The following is a 26,306-nucleotide window of genomic DNA, read 5'->3' as shown; positions in this document are numbered from 1 at the left end:
TCATTCGACTATGTCTCACGGACAACGTTATGTTTATTGTTATGGAAGAAGGAGATGCGCCTAAGTTATGGGAGAAGTTGGAAAAGCTTTACATTTCAAAAAGCTTGGCCAGTATATGAAGCGGCAATTGTACGGGCTGAAGATGCAGGAGGCGCGAATCTTCAAGAACAAATTACGCCGTTCAACGGGCTTGTGGATCAATTCCACAAGGCCGATGAGAAGTTGAGGAAAGAAGACAAGGTCCTTTTGCTTCTTACTTCGCTTTCTAATTCATATGACAACATGGTGACGACTTTATTGTATGGAAATGATACAATAAAGTTAGAGGAAGTCATGGTTTCACTCTTGTCGAATGAGAAACATGTTCTTGATGGGAGTCAAGAGCATGGGTTGGTTGTTCAAGGTGGTAATCAAAGAGGAAGGTCGAGATCCAGGTTTAGATGAAAGGGCATGCAATGTTACCGTTGCAAGGAATTTGGCCACATCAAGCGGGATTGTCCGAAGCGAGCTGACCAGGCGGACAATGGTGCTACGAATACTGCGATGACGGGAATGAGTGAACATACCGAATAGGTTGGAGATGTTCTCACAGCCTCCCCAGGTAATCCCATTTCTCATGATAAGTGAATTCTAGATTCAAGGCGTACTGTTCATATATGCTCCAGGAGGGAAATTTTTGATACGTTCCAGGATATAAGGGCAAGTGTAGCATCCTTGGGTGAAAGGTCTACTTATGACGTCACGGGGGTTGGAACGGTGAAGATCAAGATCTTTGATGGAGTGGTTCGTACTTTGGGTGGTGTGGCGTATGTCCGAAAGATGCGAAGGAATCTAGAATCACTTGGCCGGTTAGACTCCAAGGGTTGCAGGTATTCGGCTGCAGGTGGAGCCATGAAAATCACACACGATTGTATGATTTTGATGAAATGAGAAGTGTGGCAGATTATATCGTCTTATATCGTCTGGTAGTGGACACGGTGACTAGTGTTCCTAAGATCTCGATAGCTTGTTGGAAATGGAGTGGAAGCGCGTGAACGGATAGGGTCTCCTTCGCAATTGGAATGAAGACAGATTTCCAGATTACAGACGATGGTGAGAAGGTGAAGGTGCCTGCGTTGGGGAGGATGGGTCGAGATCCCTCCAAGGTTGATTAGGTGAGTCAACGGGTTGGCAGGTACACATGTGCATTGGTCGTGTTGATCGAATCGGGAGGAGTCAGAACCAGGATGATTCGAGGGGTGTGTAGCTGGTACTTCAGAAGACTAATGGTGGTTTGCGAAGATAGCAAACCAGTGGCGACATCAATGAGAAGTCTTCATGTGGCTGGGAAACAAGCCAAGGTGGAGATTGTTGGGAAGTTGTGCCTTGTTTCCCATGGCAACAGTTGCCGCCTAGAATAACTAGGTTACTAGGTATACGTATTTTTATGGAAAACCAAAAAAGAGAAAGATGCAGTCTTTTAGGCTTTGAAAAACCTAAGTATAAAAAAAAGTCTTCTCTCTAGGGAGGTTCCGGAGACTCTTTGTGTGATCGGCGACAAAGAGTGTGGAGAGAGAGAGAGAGAGAGAGAGGAGAAAGGAAAGAGAAAAAAGAGAAAGAAATAGAAGAGGGAGAAATAAGAGGGTTTCTTCTCGAGGTTTTCTCATGAGTTTCTTCTTGGGTTATCTCTTGTGGGCTTTTCTCTTGAGTTACTCTCAGTGTACGGTCTTGGGTGAGAGAAGCAAGGAAAGGATTGCGAGTTTTGGGTTTTGAGTTTAAACCACTGTAATCCTCGTATATTGTTTTTCTCATAGTGGAAGATCGTGTTTCTTGTACGCGTGGTTTACGGGTGACCGGGAGCGTCCATAAGGGTTAGTCCCACCCTAAAATGTGGTGGTGATACCCTATGTCATCCAAAAAAAAATATCGTGTTCTCACCCGTGGATGTAAGCTTGGCCGAACCATGTAAATCTTGGTGTTCATATTGTGGCTTGTGTTTATTTTCACTTTTCCATTAATTTGTGCACGATCGGATCAGATTTGCCCGGCAGAATTTCTCAACACAAACAATGAAGAAAATGAATGTCTGGATGGTTTGAATGTTGTCAGATGCATGATATTAATGTTAATGACCAACTACAAAGTAAAATCTAGAGCAATAATGCGAACAAAAGATGAACCAACAGCTAAAATAGATCAAGCAAAAACTATACATTTTAAGCAAAAGATCATTAATAGAGGTTTGGCTGTTGGGGAGGTAAGAATCCAAATATTTGAAAGTACTATATCGACACCTAAACAAATATAATCAACCATAGTTACAAAGTTCGGACTTTGGAATAAATTGATGAGACAACTGATCAAAATTTTCAATGACTTGGAGTTCTTAAAAAAAACGGAAAAAAAGATATGATTATTTAAAAACAATGAAGAAAGACAGCATTCCACAACAATCCATCTGAGACAACCCAAGTCATAAAATCCGTTCCGGTTCCAGCCGAAACGAACCGGAATTCCGGTCCGGAATCCGGAACGACCATATTTACCTTCCGGTGGTTCTCTTTTCTTTTTCCATTTTCTTTTTCTTTCTTTCTTTTTTTTTTTGAAATGGCAGCAATATATATTTAAGAAAGAAAACCGAGATGGTCCTCAAGAATTACAGCATAAAACAAAAAATTACAATCAACTCACGGAGGGAGGAAATCAAACCACTTCAACTCCAACCTATTAACCCCAGATTTAGCAGGAGTATCAGCTTCTCCATTTGCTGATCTCCTAACATGCTTGATGACAATAGAAGACCCCGAAATCAAGTCTGAGATCTCCTCAAAAATAAGTAAGAAACTTCCAAGGGGGAGCCACTTTCCCCGAGAGCCAACTAATAACATTGGATGAATCACCTTCCACTATCACCTTATCATAAATATATTTATTCAAATGTTTTATTCCTTGATATGCCGCTTTGACTTCCGCTTCAGATGAATCGCTTATACTAATAGGACCTGAGAAGGCCCACAAAACCGATCCTAATGAGTCCCTACATAGACCTCCAACACCAACTGGACCCGGATTTCCCAAACTGGACCCGTCAAAGTTGATTTTAGTAAAACCATCAGGAGGGGCTTCCCAACTCTGAATAATCTTTAGTTCTTCTGGTACCTTCAAAACATACTATGCGCCAAACCTCCCAAAGATCAAAGGCCGAGACAAATCTAAACAAAGGTAGACATTTTGCCCACAGTATAGCCGAGGCTATGATTTTCATATAGAGCCAATAAGAAGATTTAGCGACACCCTCGAACACTCTAGAATTCTTTTCTTCCTTTTTCTTCTTAGGATTTACTTAAATGACTTTACATGTAAATAAGGGAATACCCCCCATTTGGATCTATTAAGAATAGTTTCAAGACCCAAATCTAAAAGGATAAAAAGTCAACTTTCCACTTCAAGTACAAAATTCGAAAAAAATGGGTCGGGTCAAAATCTTAACTTCCAAAAGATGGGGTATTTTTCCAGTTTTAAAAATACATCAATTCTAACATGTTCAAACATTATTAAATCCCAAAAGTCCGATAAAAAATATCATAATTTGGTCTCTAAAACTAGTTTGGGACAAAGGCTTTGTTGAGTTGAGTTGAGGTCTCAAAAACTTTCCATCTTGTTGTCAGGCACTGGTCAACAACTAGTTTGGGACAAAGGCTTAGTTGAGTTGAGTTGAGTCTTGTTGCCTGGCCAACACACTGGTCAACACAGGTATTTCAGCTGATGGTGATGTGCCTTTAAACGTTGGATCTTTTACATATTTTGTTCATTGAATTGTTTCTTACATTTTTCTAACAATTTTGTGATTTTTTTTTTTGGATTTTTTCATATTTTTAACTATTAAAAAAATTCCCTTGTCGTAGCGGAACGAAAAGTTACGAACGAGACGCCAAACGAACCGGGCAAAACACTGAAACGTTCTGTTTTGGTCACTGAAAAGAAACAGCTAACGAAACGGAATTTATAACTTATGAGACAATTAACCTAATGAAATTAAGTTATTATAATAGGTTTTATCAGCCCAATGTGGGGACAGAAAGATCAAATGGGTATAATAGTCATAATTGAATACGATGGAGCATAATAGTCATAATTGAATATGATGGTAAACTGTCTTTAACGGGAGGGTAAAATTGGAGCTAAAAAGCTTCCAATTTTAGGTAGCTGGTGGCTATACTTTTTCCCTAATTCTATGATTAATATTTAGTCATTTATGATTCCACACATTTATCCTTTGAAAACAAGATATAAAGAAATAGCTCTCTTGGTCCAAACTCCTTTATGTAAAGAATCTTCTATTTCAACACCAAGAAATGAATTATAAAGACAAAATTCTCACTTTAAGTTAAGTCCTTGTCTAGAGATAGGGTTAAAAAGGAGCATTTAATGAGCTGAGTAATGTAGGACACTTACAATTTTCCCAATACCAAACAGTTTGTCCAAAACAACTAACCTATTGAAAATAAGTCATTACGATAGGTTTTGAGTCCAATGTTGGGGAGAAGGACAAAATAGGTATAATAGTCTAAGTTGAATAAGATGGTAAACTGTGTTTAACAGGAGGGATAAATTAGAGCAAAACAATCATTTTTAAGGTGCTGGTGACAATATTTTTTCACTAATTATACGCTTAATCTTTCAGTCACTTAAGATTTCACATTGTCCCTTGAACTCCAGGAGTTGCCAATCCAAACTGCCAACAACTATTACCGATTCATCTCCGTAATAGTAGGAGACCATGGTCCATCACCTTTTTCACCCACAGTGGCAAGATCTCTTGCAATTCCCAACTTGAACCCGGCATGAGAGATTCATTGTTTTAAATTTCCACCAAAACCGCCACAAAACAACCGAAATATTTCTGTTTCCAACCCCACATAAACCGAAACAGAAACGACCGAAATGCATAAACTAAAATCCTAAGTGTAATAGTGGTATATTAGTACGCATTACATTGTTATATTTATATGAATTGCATGCAAAATGTGGTGCTAGTAGTATGTTAAAATGTTAAAATGTTTATATGAATTACGTGTAAAATTTGACATGTATTAAATTATCAGACATACACACGGTACATGTAACTCGGTGTTCGATGTTTTTAAACCAATATGGATAATTGTCTTGTTTATGTGATGGTTTTTTTTTTTTTTGAAATGAAATGTGTGTGATGGTTTATAAGTGTGCATTTGTGCTTATTCTAGCATTTCCTGAAGTTTCATCTTTAAATTCTATTAATTGCATATGTTTCAGTGACTTTACAAGATTTTCACTGAAATTCCTAACTGAAACAGAAACGTATCGATTTCTAAGGCGACTGAAACTGAAACTGAAACCGAAATTTAAAACATTGGAGAGAAGACCATGCCTTCTATAAGAAGCCAACCAAGGTCCCAAATCAAATCAACCTGGCTCTCAAACTCCCACTACCATAAATCACCCAATTGATTAAGCTGCATCACTAGGAGATATAGATATTGATATTGCTTTCCCATGCAAATCAAAGACAAACTCCAAGTGCATCATCATATTTGGAAGAGTCCTGATATTGTTTGCTTTAATAAATATACTCAAATTACCGTTTTCCTTGTTTGGCAGCATTATCATCACAAAAGTAAAAAAATGATGAAAAAAGAATTTTCCATAATAACAAATTGTTGCTTTCCTTGCTGAAACACTAACAGTACAGTGGAAGGAAAGAGGTGTTGAACTGTTAGACCAAAGTCACCAGGAAAAAAAGGGTGCCTTACCCCTGCTTTGCAGAGAGGCTGTTTCCGTGACTTGAACCCGTGACCACAAGGAATTGAAAATATATAACTTTAAAAAATTCAGATAAAACGTTGGAAAGCACCATTTTCAGTCAAAAATAATATCATTTCGAATTCGGGAAAGAAAGTAATATCTCATATCAGACCAATTGATGCAGAAAGGCTGTGGGAAGGAAACCAAACTCTAGAAACTGTAGGAAAGTGCACAAATTTAACAGAAGTTGGACGAATTTTCTACATGCTGCAGAACTGAATCTAAAGGATGGACCGCTTGTAAAACTTACATGACTTGGATGAATAACAAGACTGTTGCAACAGCCAGTTCAGACAATTACGAATCTACTGCTTGAAAACAACAATAATGGAAAGTTGCATATTTGAACAAGATAGGAAGAAGCACAGAGTTGTAAACTATTGTGGAGTCTTTAGAAAGAAGATTTAAACATGATATTCGAAGATAAAACTGAACTAGAAACATTAATCACAAAATTAAAACCTAATTAAATTAAAATAAGATAACAAATGATATCAAAGGAATCCACCTTCAATCCCGAAGAATCTACCGAGAGGGTATGCTCATTTATCAATGGAATCCAACATTGATCAGCACCATGAATTCACATGGTAGGAAGAGCAGCTGCAAACCTCTTCGAAAAGATTTAACGATCCATTCATAATATGTGATGCCCTAAGGCTTAAAAAACATATCGAATTCTTTCCTAACGACTTGTGGACTTGACTCCCAACCATAGTTGTAAATTTCGTTTCGGTGGCCATTTTGTTTTGGCCATTTCGTTTTGGACAATTTCGTTCGAAACTTTTCGGTAAATTTCGTCAAATTTCTGTAAATTTCGGTCAATTTCGGCCGAAATCCGGAACGAAACGAAACAAAATTTTCGTCATTTCATTCCTGTTTTCGGCCGAAACCGAAACGTTTCGTCCATTTCGGACGAAACAAAACAAAATTTACAAATGTGCTCCCAACTAACTTAAAAACACTAAAATTCACCTTACCAACATTCCAAAATAAAATAAGCCTCCTAACTTCAACCCTATAAAAAAACAAATGAGCAATGGAGTTGAGAACTTGAGATTGAGAGCCAGGGTTTTTATTTTAGGAAGTTAGGCACTTGGACTTTCTTTTAGTGCTGCTTTGAAAGGGTTTTGATCAAAGTTACTGTTTTGGAGAATTGTGGAAGCATATACCTCTATTTGCCAAAGGAATTATGTAAATTCTCGCCATCAGTTTTGACATCAGAGCAAGTTTTTATCTACCTAGCTTTGTCTAAGTTATGCAGCGATTGGCCAGCACTTGTCGAAATTTGTGAATTATGCACCATGTCAAGGAGGATTCAATGCTAATATGCTGAGAGAATGAGTCAAACCCAAGGGATGAGGTGATGTTTGAGATAGTACAAATCCAAAATAGTCGAATACTACTGAAAAACAGACAATAACCAATACTAGTAGGAAGGCTGTGATGTTCTTTTTTTTTTTGAATAATCGGCGATTTTATTGAAACAAAGGATCGAGATGGTTTAGAAAAAAGGAAGGCTGTGATGGTTTAGAAAATAAAAAGAGAATTTAAGCTAGTAAAACTCAGAACAATTAACTGAAGGGGTCAACCAACCCAATCATTTGTTTGAGAATGCTACCCGTAACCAATACCAGTTTTTCCAAAGCCTCAAGGTGCGAATATAATGGTGTTATGCGACAAAGGCCGTAAGCCTTTTTCATTGTGTGTGGGTGGTGGAGGTGAGGAGGGGAGGGACACGAAAGGTGCACGGTTTTCAAGGCTACGTGTTACCACCCGAACCCCCAAAAATTTTGATTTTCACTTTTTTTTCCACCAAACACTTCCAAATGTGTTTTAGGCTAAATGTGGTCTAATAATACTATTTGAAGATCTAATATTTGTTTTTTTGAGAGTTTACAGAATTTGGGGGCTGTAGGGAGTTTTCCCCAACTTCTTAATTTGTGATTTCTCCCCATAAAATAAGAAACCTTGCTCCTTCACTTGGCACCCTATGCAGCATTGGTGTCATAGCCATGCCACAGAAGCCTTTTCTCTAATGTTTTGGGACATCAAGTGCTTAGTTCTAATGCTTCAACAGACATGATAGCTAGTTCTACTAACAACAGACATCCATACGCTATCCAAAATTGAAAATGATGTGCATCACAATCACCACGATAATTGATCATTGAACCAAAAAACAATTATCATCACAATTCACAAATTTGAGGCACAAAATCAATAACAAAATGGAAAGGAAGATTGAATGAGAAAACTCTAACCTGGGAGGGAAAACCTGTTTTGAAGGCCTTGGGCTCAATATTATAACCCCCAGGTCCTGCAGCTTTGTAGATCCCATACATCAACCTCAAATCAACGTCAAACAAAAACAGCCTCATTCCTTTGTAAACCTTCGCTACCATCTCCTTCTTGTTTGCAGGTAGCCCAAGAACCTTGTAGCGATAGCAGTCCTTCTTAGTCAGTGCATTGCACATGAATATCAGCCCCATGCTTTCGGCCTTCTTAGATTCCTTCTTTTCTGCTGAACTTTTCGGCTTTTCAGCATCCTTAGCAACTATAGCATCATCGCCTCTCAAACTAGCATTCTTTTTCTTTCTCCTCCTCTTGTCTAACTTCGTTGGAGTATTCATCACTTTTTCTTCATTCTGAACCCCTTCCTTCTCTTCTGGATTTTCCTCACCACCAGCATCTTCACCTCCCAAACTAGCGTTCTTTTTCTTTCTCTTCCTCTTGTTTAACTTCTTTGGAGTATTCATCACTTTTTCTTCATTCTGGACCCCTCCTTTCTCTTCTGGATTTTCCTCACCACCAGACACGATAGTTGGTGCTTCCCCATCTGCTTTCACTGGTTGGGAAGCAACTGGTTCAACATCTGTATTGTTGCCCACAGCTGTGGTTTTGGGCATTGCTCCAGAAGTTGAACGTTTCCCCTTGCCTCTCGTCATGCTCTCTCGAGATTATCAGAGACACAAAAGAAAGAGACAAATTGGTAGAATAACCTTCAAGCAGACAAGGGAGTAAAATAAATAAATCCAATTAGAGCAAAACAGAATGATCCTCAACATAAGAATGGTAAAGAAATAACGACAACAAAAAATATCTTGACATTATGGCAGAGAGTCACTAAATAGAATTTTCAAACGATGGATGTACAATCGTGAATCATGAAGGAAGATCTAGGGTCTTGAAACATCATGAAATCTAACTCGATTTGGGGGGGGGGGGGGGGGGGTGTGTTACTCCAAATTATAGTTCTCTATTCTAGGAATGCTCTGTTTCAACAAAGCATGACAAAAAAAAAATGGGACAATAAAATTCAAAAAAAAAAGGTTCCAAGTTTAATGCTATGAATCAACTCAAATAATAGCCATGTATGGAGGCCTAATGACTCAAGACAACCTTAGTTCAATGCTACGAATGGCATAAGAGCAGATATCCACAGAACAATTCAGGAACAGTAACTGCCAAACTCAATCGCATGGCAACTAGCCAAATACATGTATGGAAACTCACAAATATGAAACAGGCGATCCATTACAAGGTGAAGGGGAGTTTATCAGCTACATTTCATTCGAGTAAAATTAGTTAAACCCTTGCCTCCATCGATAGAAAAACATTCGAATGGACATGCCAAGAGTTTGAAAACAATAAGACACCAAGCCACTAATATAGAAATATTATATGTAACATGATGAAGAAATCAAGAGGAAAATAATGAACCAAAGCTAAAGGTTACACATCAACTAAGACAAAATCCACAAATACAAGTCGCTCCAGATTCTCCTTCTCTACCCATTGTCTAGCAAGCCCATCTGCCACCACATATGCGGATCGACGCACATGCTTAAAGATAATAGATGATGTCCCCACGCAATCTTGAATTTCATCAAAGAATCTCGCAAATCTCCAAGGATAAGGATGAATGCCTCTGAGCCAGCGAATGGCATTCAAGGAATCCCCTTCAACCACTACTTTAGCAAGGTTACTTTTATCAAGCAATTTTAAACCTTGATGCACTCCCCAAACCTCTGCTTCATTTGCATCCGCTACGCCAATAGGACCCATGAAAGCCCAAATCATCTCCCTCTATCATCTCTTAGCACACCCCCACTCAGGCAGGACCATAGTTAGCAAAACGTCATATTAAAGAGAGTTTTTTTTTCTTTCAAAAAACCGTGTTGCGATGGGCATCCGTTTAATATGCAGTTTAACACGGTGCTGCCGTTTAAAACAGGCATTTTTTTATAAAAACGTATTAAACGCGATTAAAACGTTAAAATGCATTTTTTTTGCCAAATTTACCCCTGCTTCATTTCTAATTACAAAAAATATCTACGCTAAGAAGAAAGCCATAAATCGACCGATATGTTCTTTTCCTCTCTCCTTGCGTTAAAGCCTTAAATCGTCTGCTTTCTTCTTCTCTTCACTCCCGTGCGTTAAAGCCCTAAATCGTCACCATCGCTTCCCAAGTGCTCCCAAGTTCTCGCCGTCGCCGGCGTCCCAAGCCTTCACTGTCAAGATTACGCCGTTTAATGCTCACTACCACTTTAGTTTTGTGAGCACAGCCTTTCGAAATTGTGTTCCAACACGTTTCAAAATTGTTTCCTAATCTCTACTGATGATGTTTGTCGAGTAGAGTACCCTGATAACGACTAGTGTTGAAGAGAGGACTCTCTGCCTTCAAAAAAGAGCAAATTCCTCTCCTTCCAATCTATTCTTGACAATGAAGGCTTGAATTTTGTAATGGATTAACAGCAAGGGGAATGAGCATTGACTTAGAACCCTCTCAATCTAATTTTAGATTATATTCGCCAGCATAGGTCCTCTCGCTCGCATACTATCGACAACATTCCGACCAGAGTTTATATTTGAGATGGCTTCTCCATGTTTCATGTCTTTCCTCTTCCACCTGACCGGTTGTAGGTGTGAATTTTGTCAAATTTTTCCTTTTAATGAAAATCTTATCATTATTAAAGACATGGTTTTAAATTTCGACCGAAATCCGAAATTTAGGTGGAGACCGAAACCGAAATTTGCTGAAATTCCAAATTTCAGCCTTTACCAAATTTCGGCTGAAATTCTGGAATTTTGGTCCGAAATTCCGGAATTTCGGTCCAAAATTTTGAGAAATTGTAATTTAAAATAAAATAAAATATATATATATGTTTTGGAATTTCGGTCGAAATTTCGGTTTTTGAAAGGTCCAAAACCGGAATTTTAAACCGTGATTAAAGAAATGTGTAATTTTGTTGTTAACATGAAGTGCCAAAAACCACTCTGAAGTCACGGACACACCCGTTTTCTTGAATCCGTTTTTTTAAAACCTAGAAGTATGAAACTCTTTTTTTTCATTCAATGTTTTTTTAGGGTTTCCGTTTATTTGACCGTTTTTTTTACTACATTTTTTTATCTGAAACCGTATTAAACCCGAATTTTTCCCGTCCTGTTTTTTATTTTTTTGTATCACGTTTTGACACACCTGAACAACCTTTGATTACATCTCCATATTATGACACACCTCCCGCCACCCAAACCACAAGTCATAAGTAGATACAAATTTGAAGTTAGGAAGGATTTTGACATGAGATAACCAAAGCAATCACTTTGCAATCGAGGAAATGAGATCCCTTGGAAAATCCTTTGAATACTCTAGTATCATGCTCTTTCCATGTATTCTTTCTCCACAACTTCCTTCGATACAACCATAGTAAACAAGTCAGGAAAAAGAGTTTTTAGAGGAACTTGGGAACACCACTTATCTCCTGAATATACTCTGAATCTAACATCATCTTGGAACATGAGTTGGAATTGCATTATATCTCTCCATAATGTTAATCCTTGATGTGGAAAGCGGACAGTAGATTCCCAGTGGCCCGTAGAAGCTCCATATTTACTTTCAATAACTTTCACCCAAAGATGATTTCCTTCGTTTCCAAACCTCCATAACAATTTCCCCAACAATGCAATATTCACTTCCTTTATCTTTCTTATACATAAACCACCCCACTTTCTGGAATTGCATATTGCTTCCCAATTTACTAAACAGATACCTTTCTTCTCCTTAGACCCTCCCAATAGAAATCTTCTCCGAATTTGCTCCAATCTTTTAACAATGCTCATAGGACATTTGAAAATTGGCATATGATAAATTGGGATGTTGGAGAGAACAAACATAATAAGAGTAACTCTGCCACCTCTAGATACTAAGTTATGCTTCCAAGTATCCAAATCTTTCTTTGTCTTCTCGCTTTCTCTTGTTTCATTGGTCTTCTTTCTACCATATCCCTTCATCTAGTGTTCCTAAAATCCTAATCTCTATGATCAGTTTCCATAATTCTAAACTTTCTCCCTGCTTTCTTCAAACCTCACGCTATCCATTTTATCATATTCCCTAATTCGTCCTTCATCAACTAATCAACTTGGCATATTGGACATATATAAGATGTACACGTCAAGTAAATGTATGTTATTGTCAATGTATCAAAACGTGGATGCGGTCCAAAATGAGGCCAAAACAAATCTTAGTCGACTCGGCACGACGCGGTCGAGTACTCGGTTGAGTAAAAGGTTGCCAGTGCGAGCAACGAAGGTTGCCGGGAAGCTGGGAAGCAGGAAGGGTCAGAGAATATTTTTAATAGTTAAAATTTAAAAAAAATCCAAAAAATCAAAACTTACTAAAAAAGTATAAGAAACATACCAAATATTTAATACATAAAAATATTTAAATCATTAAAAAAACGAACCAAATATTTAAGGTTGTAAAGATCCAACATTTACTTAAAGAAAAATCACTGTTAGCCGAAATGTCTGTGGTGACTAGTGCCTGACTAGATGAAAAAAAAATTAGAGACAAAATTATGAGATTTTTTTTACCAGACTTTTGGGATTTAATAATGTTTGGACATGATAGATCTTGTGAATTTTTAAAATTGGCAAAATACCCCATCGTTTGGAAGTTAAGATTTTGGCCCGTCCCAAAACGACCGAAAAGGGTCGAATTTTGTAATAAAACTTGAAAGTTGACTTTTTTATATTTTTAGAATTTGGTCTTGAACTATTTTTAATAAATCCAAATGGGGGTTATTCCCCTATTTACATGTAAATCTTAAGTAAATGGACATTTACTTAAATGACTTTACATGTAAATACCTAGTTCCCTGTACCCACTCAGAAAATAAAAAACGTGATTCCCCATTTGTGGAAACTCGATTCCTCAATTTTGGAAATGTGATTCCACGCTTCGGGTACGCGCATCCCCACTTTTGGGAAATTATCCCGTTTTCCAATTCGGAAATGCGTTACGGGGAAACATGATTCCCTATTCCTAAGTACGCTTCCTGCTTCCTTCGGTTGAGTACTCAGGGGAGTTCTCGATGACACAGGTGATTTTTGAAACTATGGTTACTGCATGACAATTAACCAGATACAATGACAACAACTCACAAAAATGAGATATTACAATTATAAGGCGCCACTTTCCAGAGTCCAAACCAGTTGAAAACCGTTAGCTCCATTTAACAAGACACATAGCCACATGCCAAACAGGTCAAGAACAAACAAAAAATATATTCAAGCCACCAAACTAAAATAGTGTTCAACATTGAGCCAGTAAAACAAACAGACAAACTCAAAAAACAAAAAAGACTAAGCATGAGTTCTACAACACAACCAAATCCTCAACAAAACAATCAAGTACTACACCCAACAAAACAATCAAGTACTACTCCAGCCCAAACTCAACTATGTAATATTAGAATAAACTTATGCATTCCAACAAGTCAAGAATGCAACACTTACAACTTGCTACGATAGAGAAGAGCCTAAAACAACTTGCAAAAGAAGTTGTGGAAAGATGCTACTCAAGCAAATCAAAGAGTGTGAGCTTACAGAAGAGCAGAGAACCCTATCAGAGGAGGAAATTAGTAAAGCTCAGATTAAGGCAAACTATAATCAGATTATCCTTCAAGAAGAGTTGTTCTGGAAATAAAGCTCTCGAATAAGTGGCCGAAAGATGACAATAAGAATATAGCCTATTTTCACGACATTACTAGTGCAAGGCAGAGAAGCAGGGGGATACAATCACTTGTGATCAATGGAGAAAGAAATGACTCCAAGATTCAAATTATAGCAGAAATAATGAGATTGAGGGTGGAACTCTTCCCTTTCTGGAGGGGATCGAGATTGATCAGTTGAACCTGGAAAACGCTACCACGTTAGATACGAGCTTCAGTGAGGAGGAAATTACAAGCTATCTGATCTCCTTGAAAGGAGATCATGCTCCAGGTCTAGATGGATTTTGTTTGGCTTTCTTCCAAACTTGTTGGACACGGCAAAAGATGATGTGATGGATTTGTTTGAGGACTACCATGGCAATCTGAGTTTGGATAAGAGCACAGGCATGACTTTCATTACAATTGTGGGATGGCTCATCTTTCAAACTACAAACCCATTAGCCTGCTTTAATTCAAAGTCCTTGTACAACTTTTATGAGAGTAAACCGTCAAAATTGTCAATTAAATTCAGTGTTCCCAATCCAAATCAGATTATACATTCAGAAATGGATCAAATCTTACTAGGGTTTTCACATGCAAGTTAATCTTAAAGATAATTCACCATCAAGGTAATTCAGGCCAAATAAAACATGCAACAATAGCTCTCATCAAATGATACAAGATCAAACACCTACAACTTAAAGTTGCAAGGGGCTCTTGGGGTCACTTACACTCAAGTGATTAATTATAAATAACTTAATTACCCTTTTTGAAACAAATAACTTAATTACCCTTATTACTTAAGATTTTCATAATACAGTCGTGGGGCCCCATTTTAAACACCTAAAACTTAAAGAAACAAAGCATTGTTTGGAGGTACTTAACTCATAAAGTAGTGGTTTGAGTAGTCAACATGGAGGAGACAAGCGTTGGATTTACCTTGAACTTACCTCATCAAATAGTGGTAAGTAATGTTTGATTGTAAACCTCATAGTGGTATGGAGTGTCATTACCAATATAGAGAGAGAAGAGACGGACAGAGAGAAAGAGAAAAACAGCATCGTTCCCAAGAAATCCAAGCAAAAAGCCACCTTTGTGGTTTGTGGCTTTGGATATCTTTGGGAGACAAGGGTGACACATCAGCAGACAAGCAATGATTAACCGGGAGACATCCTGGGTAGTCTCCAAGGCTTTCAATGCATTATTGGCAACCAAAGAAAGGGTTTTGCTGATGTCACACCTAAATGCCAAGCAAAACTCCTAAACCATCCCGGCTTTTGTGCAACCAAACAGACCCTAAGCGATATTAAATGTAAAAGACTGTGATCCCCTACACTAACTTAAAGGACTAAAACACCTAAGTATCACTTAAAATTAAAATATTGGCCATGATGGTCCAAATCATTCTCCACCGCTTGAAAAGATTCAACCCCGTCGAATATAATGATTGGCCTTACGAATGGGAGTCGGTCAAACATTGATCCTCGTACAATCTATAAATGGTTGGCCCTTCCAATGGACTAAGTATTTCCAATGCACAAGGAACTCGGATTGCTCATATTGTTGGTTGGAGGCGGTGTCGTCAAACGTTGTGCTCTAGACGATTCCTTTTACCATGTCAGTTTAGCCAGAAAGAAATTTGGCCCCTCTACTTCCTTAGATCTATAAACATCTGCTCACGCGTTCGTGATTAAATAGTAGTAACTCGCAAGGGGTCTGTACAACATCGACAACTTTGTTGAGGATGTACCGAAAGAAATAGTTTTTCCAATATGCATGACCTCTCATTTAACAGACACTTGCTCTTTTACCAGGTGAATGGCCAATTCCTTGAATTGAGATTGTAGTTCTAACAATGCAAATCACAAAATTGCATTTTCTTGTGTTAATATTTTCTCCATGTATATCCTCATCTGCATTTCTTGTTGTAAACATGATTCTCCAATCTAGCATTGGCAAAAACTTCCTTAGTCATCATCTGACACTCCCGCTGTGTATGTCGAATGATTCTCCTCTTATAGGCATGTTGAATAACACTTGTTGCCCTTTTATTTTTAGATAGTATTCACTGCTAACTTTTGGCAAAACTACTTGTGAAGGATGATGGTCGCTCTCTTAATCTGTAAGTGATGTGAGCGAGCCATGTACTGTCAGAATAAACTCTAGATGACAAGTGCAGCTCTCGTTTTTCGCTTGCAGTCGAAAACTTTCCACACTATCAATTCTATATCTGGATGGTTGAATTCACTTGTCTCTTTTCATACATGCTTGGCTCCATACATTCACCAAGTTTTATGTATCCTAATACAAGTGGATAGCTTCATTTGAAGAGCCTCGTCTTTCTTGGCTTTCTCCTCTTGAATCCTTCTATAGACAATAACTTTTGGTATCCCTGAAAGGTCTTCGGCGCATAAATTTCCAAAAATTGGTCCCTCATTTCTATCCAACAAATGATGGATGGTTTCCTCATTAGGCTTCATTGTTGCTCGACTGTCGTCCACCACTCTAACAGGCCTGACCAAAGTTAGGTTGGCAATGCAAATCATTTCGTCATAGAATGTGTTAAGTTGCCACAAATATGTGTCAACATGGCTAACCAATCAAGACATTCTAATTCAGAAACTCCATAATAATTTGGCAGGTCTTTAATCCTTATAGTGCATCGATTAAGATCCAAAGGCTCTGATCTTCCCATCAAAATTCCGCTATGATAAATAACCATTCTAACCAAGGCACTGATACCAAACAGGTGTATGGCGGGTGCGGAAAGATTATTATAAAAGCAGCTCTAATACCAAGTTGTAGGACAAATATGTGGAAGGGGTATTAAGGGTGAAAATTAGGATTTTGAATTCTAAAGTATGTGATTAGATTTGAAAATATTTCTACTAGGTTTTATAGAAGATTAAGAATGGTACAGACTATAATTGTCGATTTGATTTCATTTCAGCCAAAACGGTTGAAACATCTCGTTTCATCCGGAACACCAGAATGGAACAGGGTTAAGTTCGTTCGACATTTCGTTGTGTTTCGGCATGTTTCATCCAAAACATTGTATTTCATTCTATTTCGAACGAAACACTTTTTTTTCTCTTCTTCTTGCCTATTCATAGAACTGGGTATTTACATGTAAGCAAGGATTTAAATGTCAAGTTTCGTGTCGGTTTCGGTCAACACTGAAATCGAAATAGGTTTCGGTGGAAACTTTGGCTGAAATCATGTAAAACATTGATAAAAAATTTGGTTTTTTTTTTTTTTTATAATTTCCACAGCAATGTATAAAATTTTGATGGAAATTTTGGCGATTTAAGTGGAAATTTCAGTAATTTCGATGGAAATCATTAAATTTCGGTGGTAATTTTTAAAATTTCAATGGAAATCTTTCATTTCGATGGAAATTGTGTAAATAAGAGTGGAAAATGAAATTTCAGTTGAATTTCGGCGAAAATCCTGTATTTTTCCAATTCAATGTACTTCCGGTTCATGTCCAAACCGACACCGAAATATTTCTGCAGAAATCTCGGATTTCGGCCGAAAGTTAAAACAATGCATGTAAGTAGGGGAATACCTCCCCCCCCCCCCCCACACACACACAAACTTGAATTTATTTAAAAAAAAGTTTTGAGAGCCAATTCTTTTTTCTTTTTTTTTAAATGATAATAAATTTCATTAAAGAGAAAGGAACCGAGAAAGTCCCCAAGATACAAAGAAGATAGTTACAATAGGCTATATAACTTACGGCGGAAGGAAATCAAAAAGTTTAATGCTCTCCTTGGATACACCCTCTAGCCAATCTATTAGCCTTCCTATTACCGGATCGTCTTACATGCATGAAAGAAATCAATGCCGACACTAGTCGATCCTGAATCTCATCAAAGAAAACTGCAGATCTCTAGGGAACACCGAGAGGATCACTAAGCCATCAAATAACATTAAGGAAATCTCCTTCTATCCAAGGTTTTAAATCTCGGTTTCGGTTTCGGTACGAAATTTCGGACGAAATCTTGTAAAAATTTCACCGAAATTTCACCGAAATTTTGTACTTCACCGAAACGTTTCACCGAAATTTCCAAAACGTTTCACCGAAATTTTACCGAAACGAAACGTTTCGGCCGAAATTTCCGAAACGTTTCGGCGAAGTTTGGTACTTTTCCGACTCACAGTGAATTTCGTTTCGGTTTCCACTGAAACCGAAATATTTCGGCCGAAACGAAACGTTTCGGCCGAAATTTAAAACCATGCTTCTATCACCATCTCGTTCAAGTCCACATTCTACAAACATTTAATACCATGACGGAAATCTTTAATATTTTGATGCTAATGAGGCGGAAGTTCAAGAGCCAATTCTAAAAGGATAAAAAGATAACTTTCCAGTTCTAGTACAAAACTCACCCTCTTTTTAGTCATTTCCGGCCAAGTCAAAATATTAACTTCCAAACATGGGGCATTTTAAAAAATTTTAAAATTCATAAATTCTATTATGCCAAACGTTATTAAATCCCAAAGTCCGGTAAAAAATCACACAATTTGGTCTATAAAAATTTTTCATCAGGCACTGGTCAACACTGGCATTTCAGTTGATAGTGATTTTCCTTTAAGTGTTGAATCTTTACAAGCTTGATGTTATAATGGATTTCGTTGCAGAGGTCATGTTGTTCCAATTTTTATCAATTTTTTATTTTTTTTAAATTTTTAGCTATTTAAAAAATTCTCTGGTCGTAGTGTCTTTTTCGAAACAAAACGCCGAAATGGCGAATGAAAAGGAATCGAGAAATAAGGTGCACATGTATGCTGGGAAGCTCCGTGCAAGGATTTTGGTGAGACTACGGAGTGCAGGGGTTGACAATAATATGTAGAGATCAACAGCTGAAAATATTAAAGCAAGAATTTAAATAGCAAGACCAGAGAAAAGAAACAAAGAGAGGACGAGAAGGATAGAGAGATTACCCACTAGGGTGTTCTCTTGGGCTAATGGTTCAATTTCAACCATGCTTAGGAGCAATTCTTCAATTTTCTATTGTGTAGTGTGTTCTCAAAAGTGGCCAAAGGCCTTACATTTATACACAAAAGAAAACTTGGGCTGAAAGACTAAATCCACTAATTCTAATAGAACCCAAATACCAACTCTAAATAAATTACAATTCCTAACTTAACTAGAACTCCCTACACAAACATCTCCTACCACCAATAGACTAATAGACTTCTTTTAAGTTACAAGGTTGGACCCTTGGCGTCACTTAAACTTCAGTGATTAATTACAGATGATTTAATTACCCTTATCACATAAAATTTTCGTAATGCACTCATGGGCCTCATTTTAAACACTTACAACTTAAAGAAACTACGTGATATTGTTGGAAAAAGACCATCGTACACCTACTATAACTTACAAGACCTAAAACAACAGTTAAATGAGACTTAAAATTAAAATATGGGGCTCCTCAGAAAGAAAGGAACGGTCGCATGTTTTTTCAAACAACTCGCCAAAAACTGTCGTAGATTGAGTCAGCAAAGTTTCTCCTTGATAGTGCTATGGGCCTGCATCCTTCTAGAATTCAGAGGCATTGAGATTAACTTCTACAAAAGATCTTGAGATGATGTTTGGCTTAGCAATATCCCCTCGATAAAAGTGGCTCCTAAGTGAACATAACACCCTTGGACAGATTACGCTTAACTTTGATGGGTCGAGTCAGGGAAAGCCAGGGTTGTCCGTTGTTGGGGTCCTTCAATGTGAGTCGGAAAGTGAGACCAAATGGGTCTACGCAAGTCCATTGAGCCTCTCAGATGCAACCAATTTGGAAGTGCGGGTTTTGTTAACCTGCAATCGACTAGTGGAGGAGGCAGCCCTTGACCGCCTCATAGTAAAAGAAGATTCCCTTAATGTGATTTGATGGATAAGAACAAGAGTGATCTTCACATGGAGATGTGTGGATGTGGTTGTAGTCTTGAAGATATTTTGGATCGGATTGCGGGACATATGGTCAGTTTTCATAACGTTTGGAGGTCAGGAATGATGAAGCCCGTGTCTAGGCCAAAGTATAAAAGGGCTTATTGTAGTGTGGATGACATAGTAGTAATCAAGGTTTTAAATTTCGGTTTCGGAGAGCGTTTCGGTCCTCAACGAAACCGAAATTTTGGGCCGAGATTCTGAAATTTTGGGCGAAATCCACGAAACAAGATAAAAGGATATTTCATTATGTATAAAATTTGGGCCGAAATTTCAGGAAAGTAATAAAGAGTTAAAAAATCTAGATATTTGGGTGAAAATCCCTTAAATTTTGACCGTGAAATCCCTTAATTTCGGGTGAAAATGGACCGTTAAATTTTGGGTGAAAAATCGACGGTGAAATCCCTTAAATTTCGCCCGAAATTTCGGGATAAGTGAGAAAGAAATTTCGAAATTTTAACAATTCGAGTATTTGGGATTTCGGTTTCGCTCTGGCCCGAAACCCGAAATTTCGGACCGAAATTTAAAACCCTGGTAGTAATAAGCCTAAGTGGCAAATAAATGTAATTTCTTGCTTTGTGAGTTTAATGGTAAGGGACACTTGTAATAATAGTGTGAATGAGGGACCATGTAGTGAGGACCTTCTTAAGTGGGATAAAAATTCAAATTTTAAAATTAGGAGCGAAAGCATCCACTATAGATAGAGTAGTCATTTGAATTTAAGGGCCTTTTTGCTGAATTTTAAGAAGAGGTTTTGGAGAACACCAGCTTGGAGAAGAAGTTGTTGATTGTGGCTCCAAGTAAAGGGATCTTTGAGTGATGGTAGAGGGGAAATCCTAGAATTTGAAGGCCTTCCTTCTCTTCATCATCTCAGCTTGAGGTTTCAGCTGAGCTAAGTATCCCTTTGCTGTTTTCCTACCCAAATTAAATTAAATTTCAGTTTCCATCATTTTGTTCTTGTTCCTGAACATTATCTTGCTGGTTTTCATCCACTCTCCACCAAATTTCTGCAAATTACTTCTCATGGTCTGTTGTGGACAGCAACCTACTGTTTTGAACTGGTTTCTTGTAAAATTTCTACATTTTCTTACTGTTCTTGAGAGAATTTTGGACAAATTTGAAAGATCTTTATCGATCTACCACAGATCTACATCAAATTTAATGAAGACCGGGTCCAGGCCAAAGTATGAAAGGGCTTAGTGTAGTGTGGATGACATATTGATAATAAGCCTAAGTGGCACATGAATGTAATTTCTTGTTGTTGTAGGTTTAATTGTATGGGGGGCACACCTGTAATAATAGAGTGAATGAGGGGCCACGTAGTAAGGACTTTTATACTTGTGAGGGAAATTCAAATTTTAGAATTAGGAGGGAATGCATCCACTATAAATAGGGTAGTCATTTGAATCTGAAGGACTTTTTGATGAATTTTAAGAAGAGGTTTTGTAGAACTCCAGCTTGGAGAAGAAGTTGTTAATTGTGGTTGCAACCTGCAAGTAAAGGGATCTTTGAGTGATGTTAGAGGGAAAATCCTGGAATATGAAGGCATTCCTCCTATTTATTCTCTCAGCTTGAGGTTTCAACTGAGGTAAGTATCTCTTTGCTGTTTTCCTATCCAAATTAAATAAAATTTCAGTTTCTACCATTGTGTTCTTGTTCTTGATCATTACCGTGCTGTTTTTCATCTATTCTCCACCAAATTTCTGCAATTTACTGCCTATAATCAGTTTGGACAACACCTTGCTTTTTTGGACTGGCTTCTTGTAAAATCTCTGCATTTTCTTACTATGCTTAAATGAATTTTGGACAAATTTGAAAGCTATTTGTGGATCTACCTCAGATCTACATCAAGGTAGTAGAGAGGCGAGTAGGCTTGCCTCGAAGTTGTTTGATTATCTTACCACATGATCCAATATGTATCTTTCATCTTCTTTTCTTTTTGTTTGACTTGAACTTGAACACCTCGGTCATTTCTTTTCATAAAATCACCGCCATTAAAAAATTTGCTATGATACAGACTGAGAGGTATTTAACCAGCTGCAAAGATAGTTGCAAAACCTAAGCTCAACTTAAAACAGATCAAGACTAAAACCTAGCTTCTTGATCTAGCAATACCGTTCAACATTCAACAAGAAATTCTAAACAATGGCGACAACCAAGCCATGATATCTACAGTTTATCATATAGCATTAACTAAAAATGTCCACGACAGCTAAAGAAGATTAATGCTCCATTAAAACTAAACCATATAGCATTTGATCAAACACCCCCAATCCAAATGATTCAGGACTAACATGAACCCTAATATCCATTTTCCAATTAAACAGCTGGGAATGTATCTGCAGACCCCAAACAAGTCGAGAAGAGTGAAACCCTAACCCAACCCACCTCTATTAAACAGCATTCGCTAAGAAACAGAACAGACAAACAATTCAAGAATGATAGAAAAATGAAACACTAACCACAACCTCACATCAAAACCAGATGCAGACAAAAAAAAGAGTACGTATCATAGTCTCTGCAACATCTAGCAAGACATATTCACAACAGCTAAAGAACATGGAACATTAAACTCCGACCATGTCAAGAATCGTAAAACCCTAAGGTCTCTTGCCTCACTAAACAAGTACATCACTAAAACCCTAAGCTCCTCATCTCCTTATAATCTACCAATTCTACTCAACAGTCAACATAAAGCACCAAGACAAAACCCTAATCAAGAAACTCCAAATTTGACAAGACATTTTCAATCAGAGTGTAAAAACCTAAGCTCCAAATCTAACAGATACTGTTCCACATTCAAGAAATAAACAAATGAAGGGTGAGAAAACCCTAATTGGCTTAAATTGACGAGGAGAAAACCCTGATTTCAATTTGGATATCGAGTTTACGCAAAATAAAAATAAAAAACTACGATAAATCACAATCGCGCCTTTTAAATTCATATGAGAAAACAAGAAACTTCGTACCTTTTAAATCTGCGCCCTAAAATCAGAAATCGAAAGTCTCTGTAACAGAGAGAAAAAGAAAAAGTAAGAAAAGAGAAATCTTTCCCCGGAAGAAGGAACAAGGTAAAGAGAGAGATTGAAATGCTTTGCCTGTTTAAGGAAAGTGTAAACTGTAAATGAACGGAACCCTTTTTTAACGCTTTTTGACGTCAAATCACGTTAACTGGGGTGCGAATTATCTTACATGGGAGCGAATTTATCATTACCCTAAGATTTGCATCCGATATAGTGGGTATTTACTTAAACTGGGGGCAACTCGGTTGAACCCGAACTTGGGTTGGGTTGGGTTTTTTTTAAATTGGGATGGGTTGGGTTGGGAAAAATCAACCCAAATTGGAAATCGGTTTGGGTCGGGTTGGGGTGTCGGGCAACCCGACCCGACCCGAAACCTGATTTCCAATTCAGATACGTGCATAAATGTGCTTAAAACCCGATTTCAACTTAACACATTTCCCATTGAAGCTAGAAATGTGCTTAAATTCCAACATAAATTTATCCTTCAGTTCAGTTACAAAGAGTTTTTATACGGTGGATGCCTGTGTAGGAATGTGAGCCAAAAAAAACAGTGGGGCCCACAACCTGACCCAACCTTACCCAAGTTGCACCCCTACTTAATCAACCGTGTTTGAAAATGTGATGTCCCTTTTACACTAATCGCGTCTTATATTCCGTTTGAAAAAGGGCAGTGATATCAGCGGGACAATGTTTTTTGATAATTGCACTAAATAATCTTTTCTTTTATTATTTAACGAGCTGTTAAAGGTTATTACAGTTCCCAAAACAATCACACAAGCCAATTAAAAAAGGACAATACAAGCTGATTTGGATGCATACATATCATGTACACATGATATGGTACCTTGATATGATGATCAAACTTGTGTCCCACTTATTGTTGTTGGCCCCACCTTGATCAAATGATTTTGGCCTCTTACTCTATCAGGCGTTGCTTATAGACCTGGAAAAAGTGACCCAGACCCGCGGGTCCAACCGGCCCGCCCGTAAATTACGGGTCCGGGTCACCCGTTCGAAATTGACCCACAGGTCCACCCGGCTCGTCAAAACTGGGCCAGGCCGGGTGGGCCCACGGGTGCCCCTAGAGAAGTGCAAACTGTTTTATTTTGGCACCTTTTGGCATTTTTTCCGTAATTGTCATAATTTTAGCTTTTTCTATGTAGTTTTTCCGTAATTGTCATATTTTAGAACATGCTTTCTGTTTTTTTTTTTGTAATTTTTCTACTTTGCTTCCATTTTCCCGTAATTTCTCATTTAAAACTTAATACCCATGATTATTATTTATTGCTATTATTTACTACTAGCCACCTTTTCACAAATCGTACTTCTGCCAATCTTTGCAGTCTGCACCACGTCGACAATAAGACAAATCTCTCAAACAGTCAACATAAATGGTTGGCGAAGGTGGCTAGCAAATCCCTACACAAACTGAAAAAATCTTAAAAAATATGTCAAAAATCCGGGTGACCCGTGGGTCGACCAGGCCCATACGGGCCGGGTACGGGTCCACGCTAGTGGCCCGTAAAATTTTCCAGGTCATTTTGACCAGGCCCATTTGACCCAGACCCGTACGGGGCCAGGTCAAACCCGGCCCGCCCTAGTCCGGCCGTTTGCCATGTCTAGTTGCTTAGGGTCACATGAAGCAATACGAAGGGCCTCTCTCTCCCTATGATTTCAACAATTTGATATGTGCATGTTAGTGGTTTTAGTTAGAATGTAGGAGTTTTTATATGGTGTCCTAACGTTATGTACCGTCAAAACAGTACCACCCTTGATATGTTATCCAACAGCAGCGCATTTTTTAAGAAGCTACTGCATTTTTAAGAAGCTGCTGCTGGATCAAATATCAAGGGTGGTACATCTGACGTACCACCATGACGGGACTTCATAGTCCGCCACCATATAATTTCTCTGAATGTAGTACGTTATTAGTTATTATGCGGTTATGGGTCATGAGTACTAGTTGTGGATTTTACTTATTGCCTATGTGTTATGTAAATGGGTTAGTGAGGTAGTAATGTAAAACTACCTCTATGCTTGTATTTAAGTTTGTTTTCAATGAAAATGTAGAGAAAAGAAATTTACAGCAAAGGAAACTTTGTTGGAGAGTCATGGTTCATCTCGAATTGAGCCGTTAGGAGGTTCGGTTGCCTCTAATCCACCCTTCCCCTCTCTTTTTCTCTCTTTTTCTTTGTTTATTTGTGTTGCGGCCAATTAGGCACGTAATGTTAATAAACTGAAACGAGAAGCGTACCTCGATTCGTATGCCCAGCAGAATATTGATTCATGGATTTGGAGAAGATTCGTGAACCTGAAGAAAGTGAAGCGTTGACCACTCTTGATCCACTCCATGTTCAACCGTAAGATCTATGGTGCTCTCTTTTCTAATCTCCAAATTCTAGAGATTGTACGTTTTTTAAACTGTTGCCAGGGAGTAGGATCTCCTGGCCTTTATAGGCTTCCCTAAAACCCTAAAAGTAGGGTTGAGTATCCCTGGTAAATTTCCAATTTGTGAGGGGTAAATTGGTCATCCTATCACCAATACATAATTACCAATATAACTATCATCAATCGGTAATTATAACAAAGCCAAAGTGTGCACAACCCTCATAGTTTCTCGATCAGTCATAATTATTAAACCCCTCACTTTGAATCAAGTATAAACATAAGATTTTTTCCTTTTTTCCAATTATCCATATATTTCCGGATTTCCTCAATTTAGAGTGTTCCTCGACTTGATCAGCCAAATCATTAATCGTTTTTTATAAATTCGCGCGATATAATTATTTTATTATAAATATTATTTTACAAAAAATAACATCGCTAATTTTCTTCAAAAATATTCTGATAAATATTCCAATTTGGTTCAATCAATCGTCAGGTACAATCATGGTATCGTGTATCTATTGAGGACTTTAAACACACTCAAATTGAATATAATTAAATATAACATAATCAGAAATTCCACAGCTAATCCCTCAACTTCGATTGATACATTGTAATGAGTCCCAGCACGAGCATTCGTCACTTTGTCACGTGTAGTGCTCTATGTCCCATATCAAAGAGTTCATCACAAAGGCTTCTCCAGTTAAGTATGCTGCGGACACACTGTCGAAGTACTAAGGTTGCAACTCAGGTCGGGCGGGTCGCATTTTTAAGAACCCTACCCTACCCGAGAAACAATCTTGGGTCGGGTTGGGTTTGTTCATTAAAAACCCATGATTCCTAAACCCGGCCCTACTAGAGATAGTTTTTCGGGTCGGGCCAAGCCGGGCCGGGTTTTTTCAGATTGTCGCATTGAGCTTCTTTAGAGACTACCGCTTTTTTATCCCAACTTGTTCTAATTTACCCTAAACCTCATTTAAACAAAATCTAAACCCGTTGATAAGACCATCATAAACCTGCCATGTCTTTCTATATATGTATATGATAAGAGGCAGAACAAAGGCTGTGTAAACAGCCCCTTCTAATGAACAACCACTTGCTGGGATTTCATCTTGTCCATTGCATGGACAGTCC

The 26,306-nt window shown here is 37.9% G+C and overlaps 1 protein-coding gene across 1 annotated transcript in view; it reads right to left on the bottom strand.

The window, feature by feature from the left end:
- Positions 1 to 22,870, bottom strand: part of LOC143880129 (uncharacterized) — a 28,602-nt gene extending 5,732 nt beyond the window's left edge. The window contains exons 1-2 of the mRNA XM_077382891.1: positions 22,734 to 22,870; positions 8,088 to 8,825 (exon numbers count right to left, since the gene is read on the bottom strand). Of these exons, the coding sequence (XP_077239006.1) occupies positions 8,088 to 8,771 (684 nt within the window). The 5' untranslated portion in view covers positions 8,772 to 8,825; positions 22,734 to 22,870. The remainder of the gene's footprint in view (positions 1 to 8,087; positions 8,826 to 22,733) is intronic.
- Positions 22,871 to 26,306: the final 3,436 nt, after the last annotated feature.

This window comes from Tasmannia lanceolata, unplaced genomic scaffold, assembly GCF_043159265.1.
Source record: "Tasmannia lanceolata isolate RefF3 unplaced genomic scaffold, GAP_Taslan_0.1 ptg000006l, whole genome shotgun sequence".
Taxonomy (NCBI): domain Eukaryota; kingdom Viridiplantae; phylum Streptophyta; class Magnoliopsida; order Canellales; family Winteraceae; genus Tasmannia; species Tasmannia lanceolata.
This window is presented reverse-complemented; position numbering and strand designations above follow the sequence as displayed.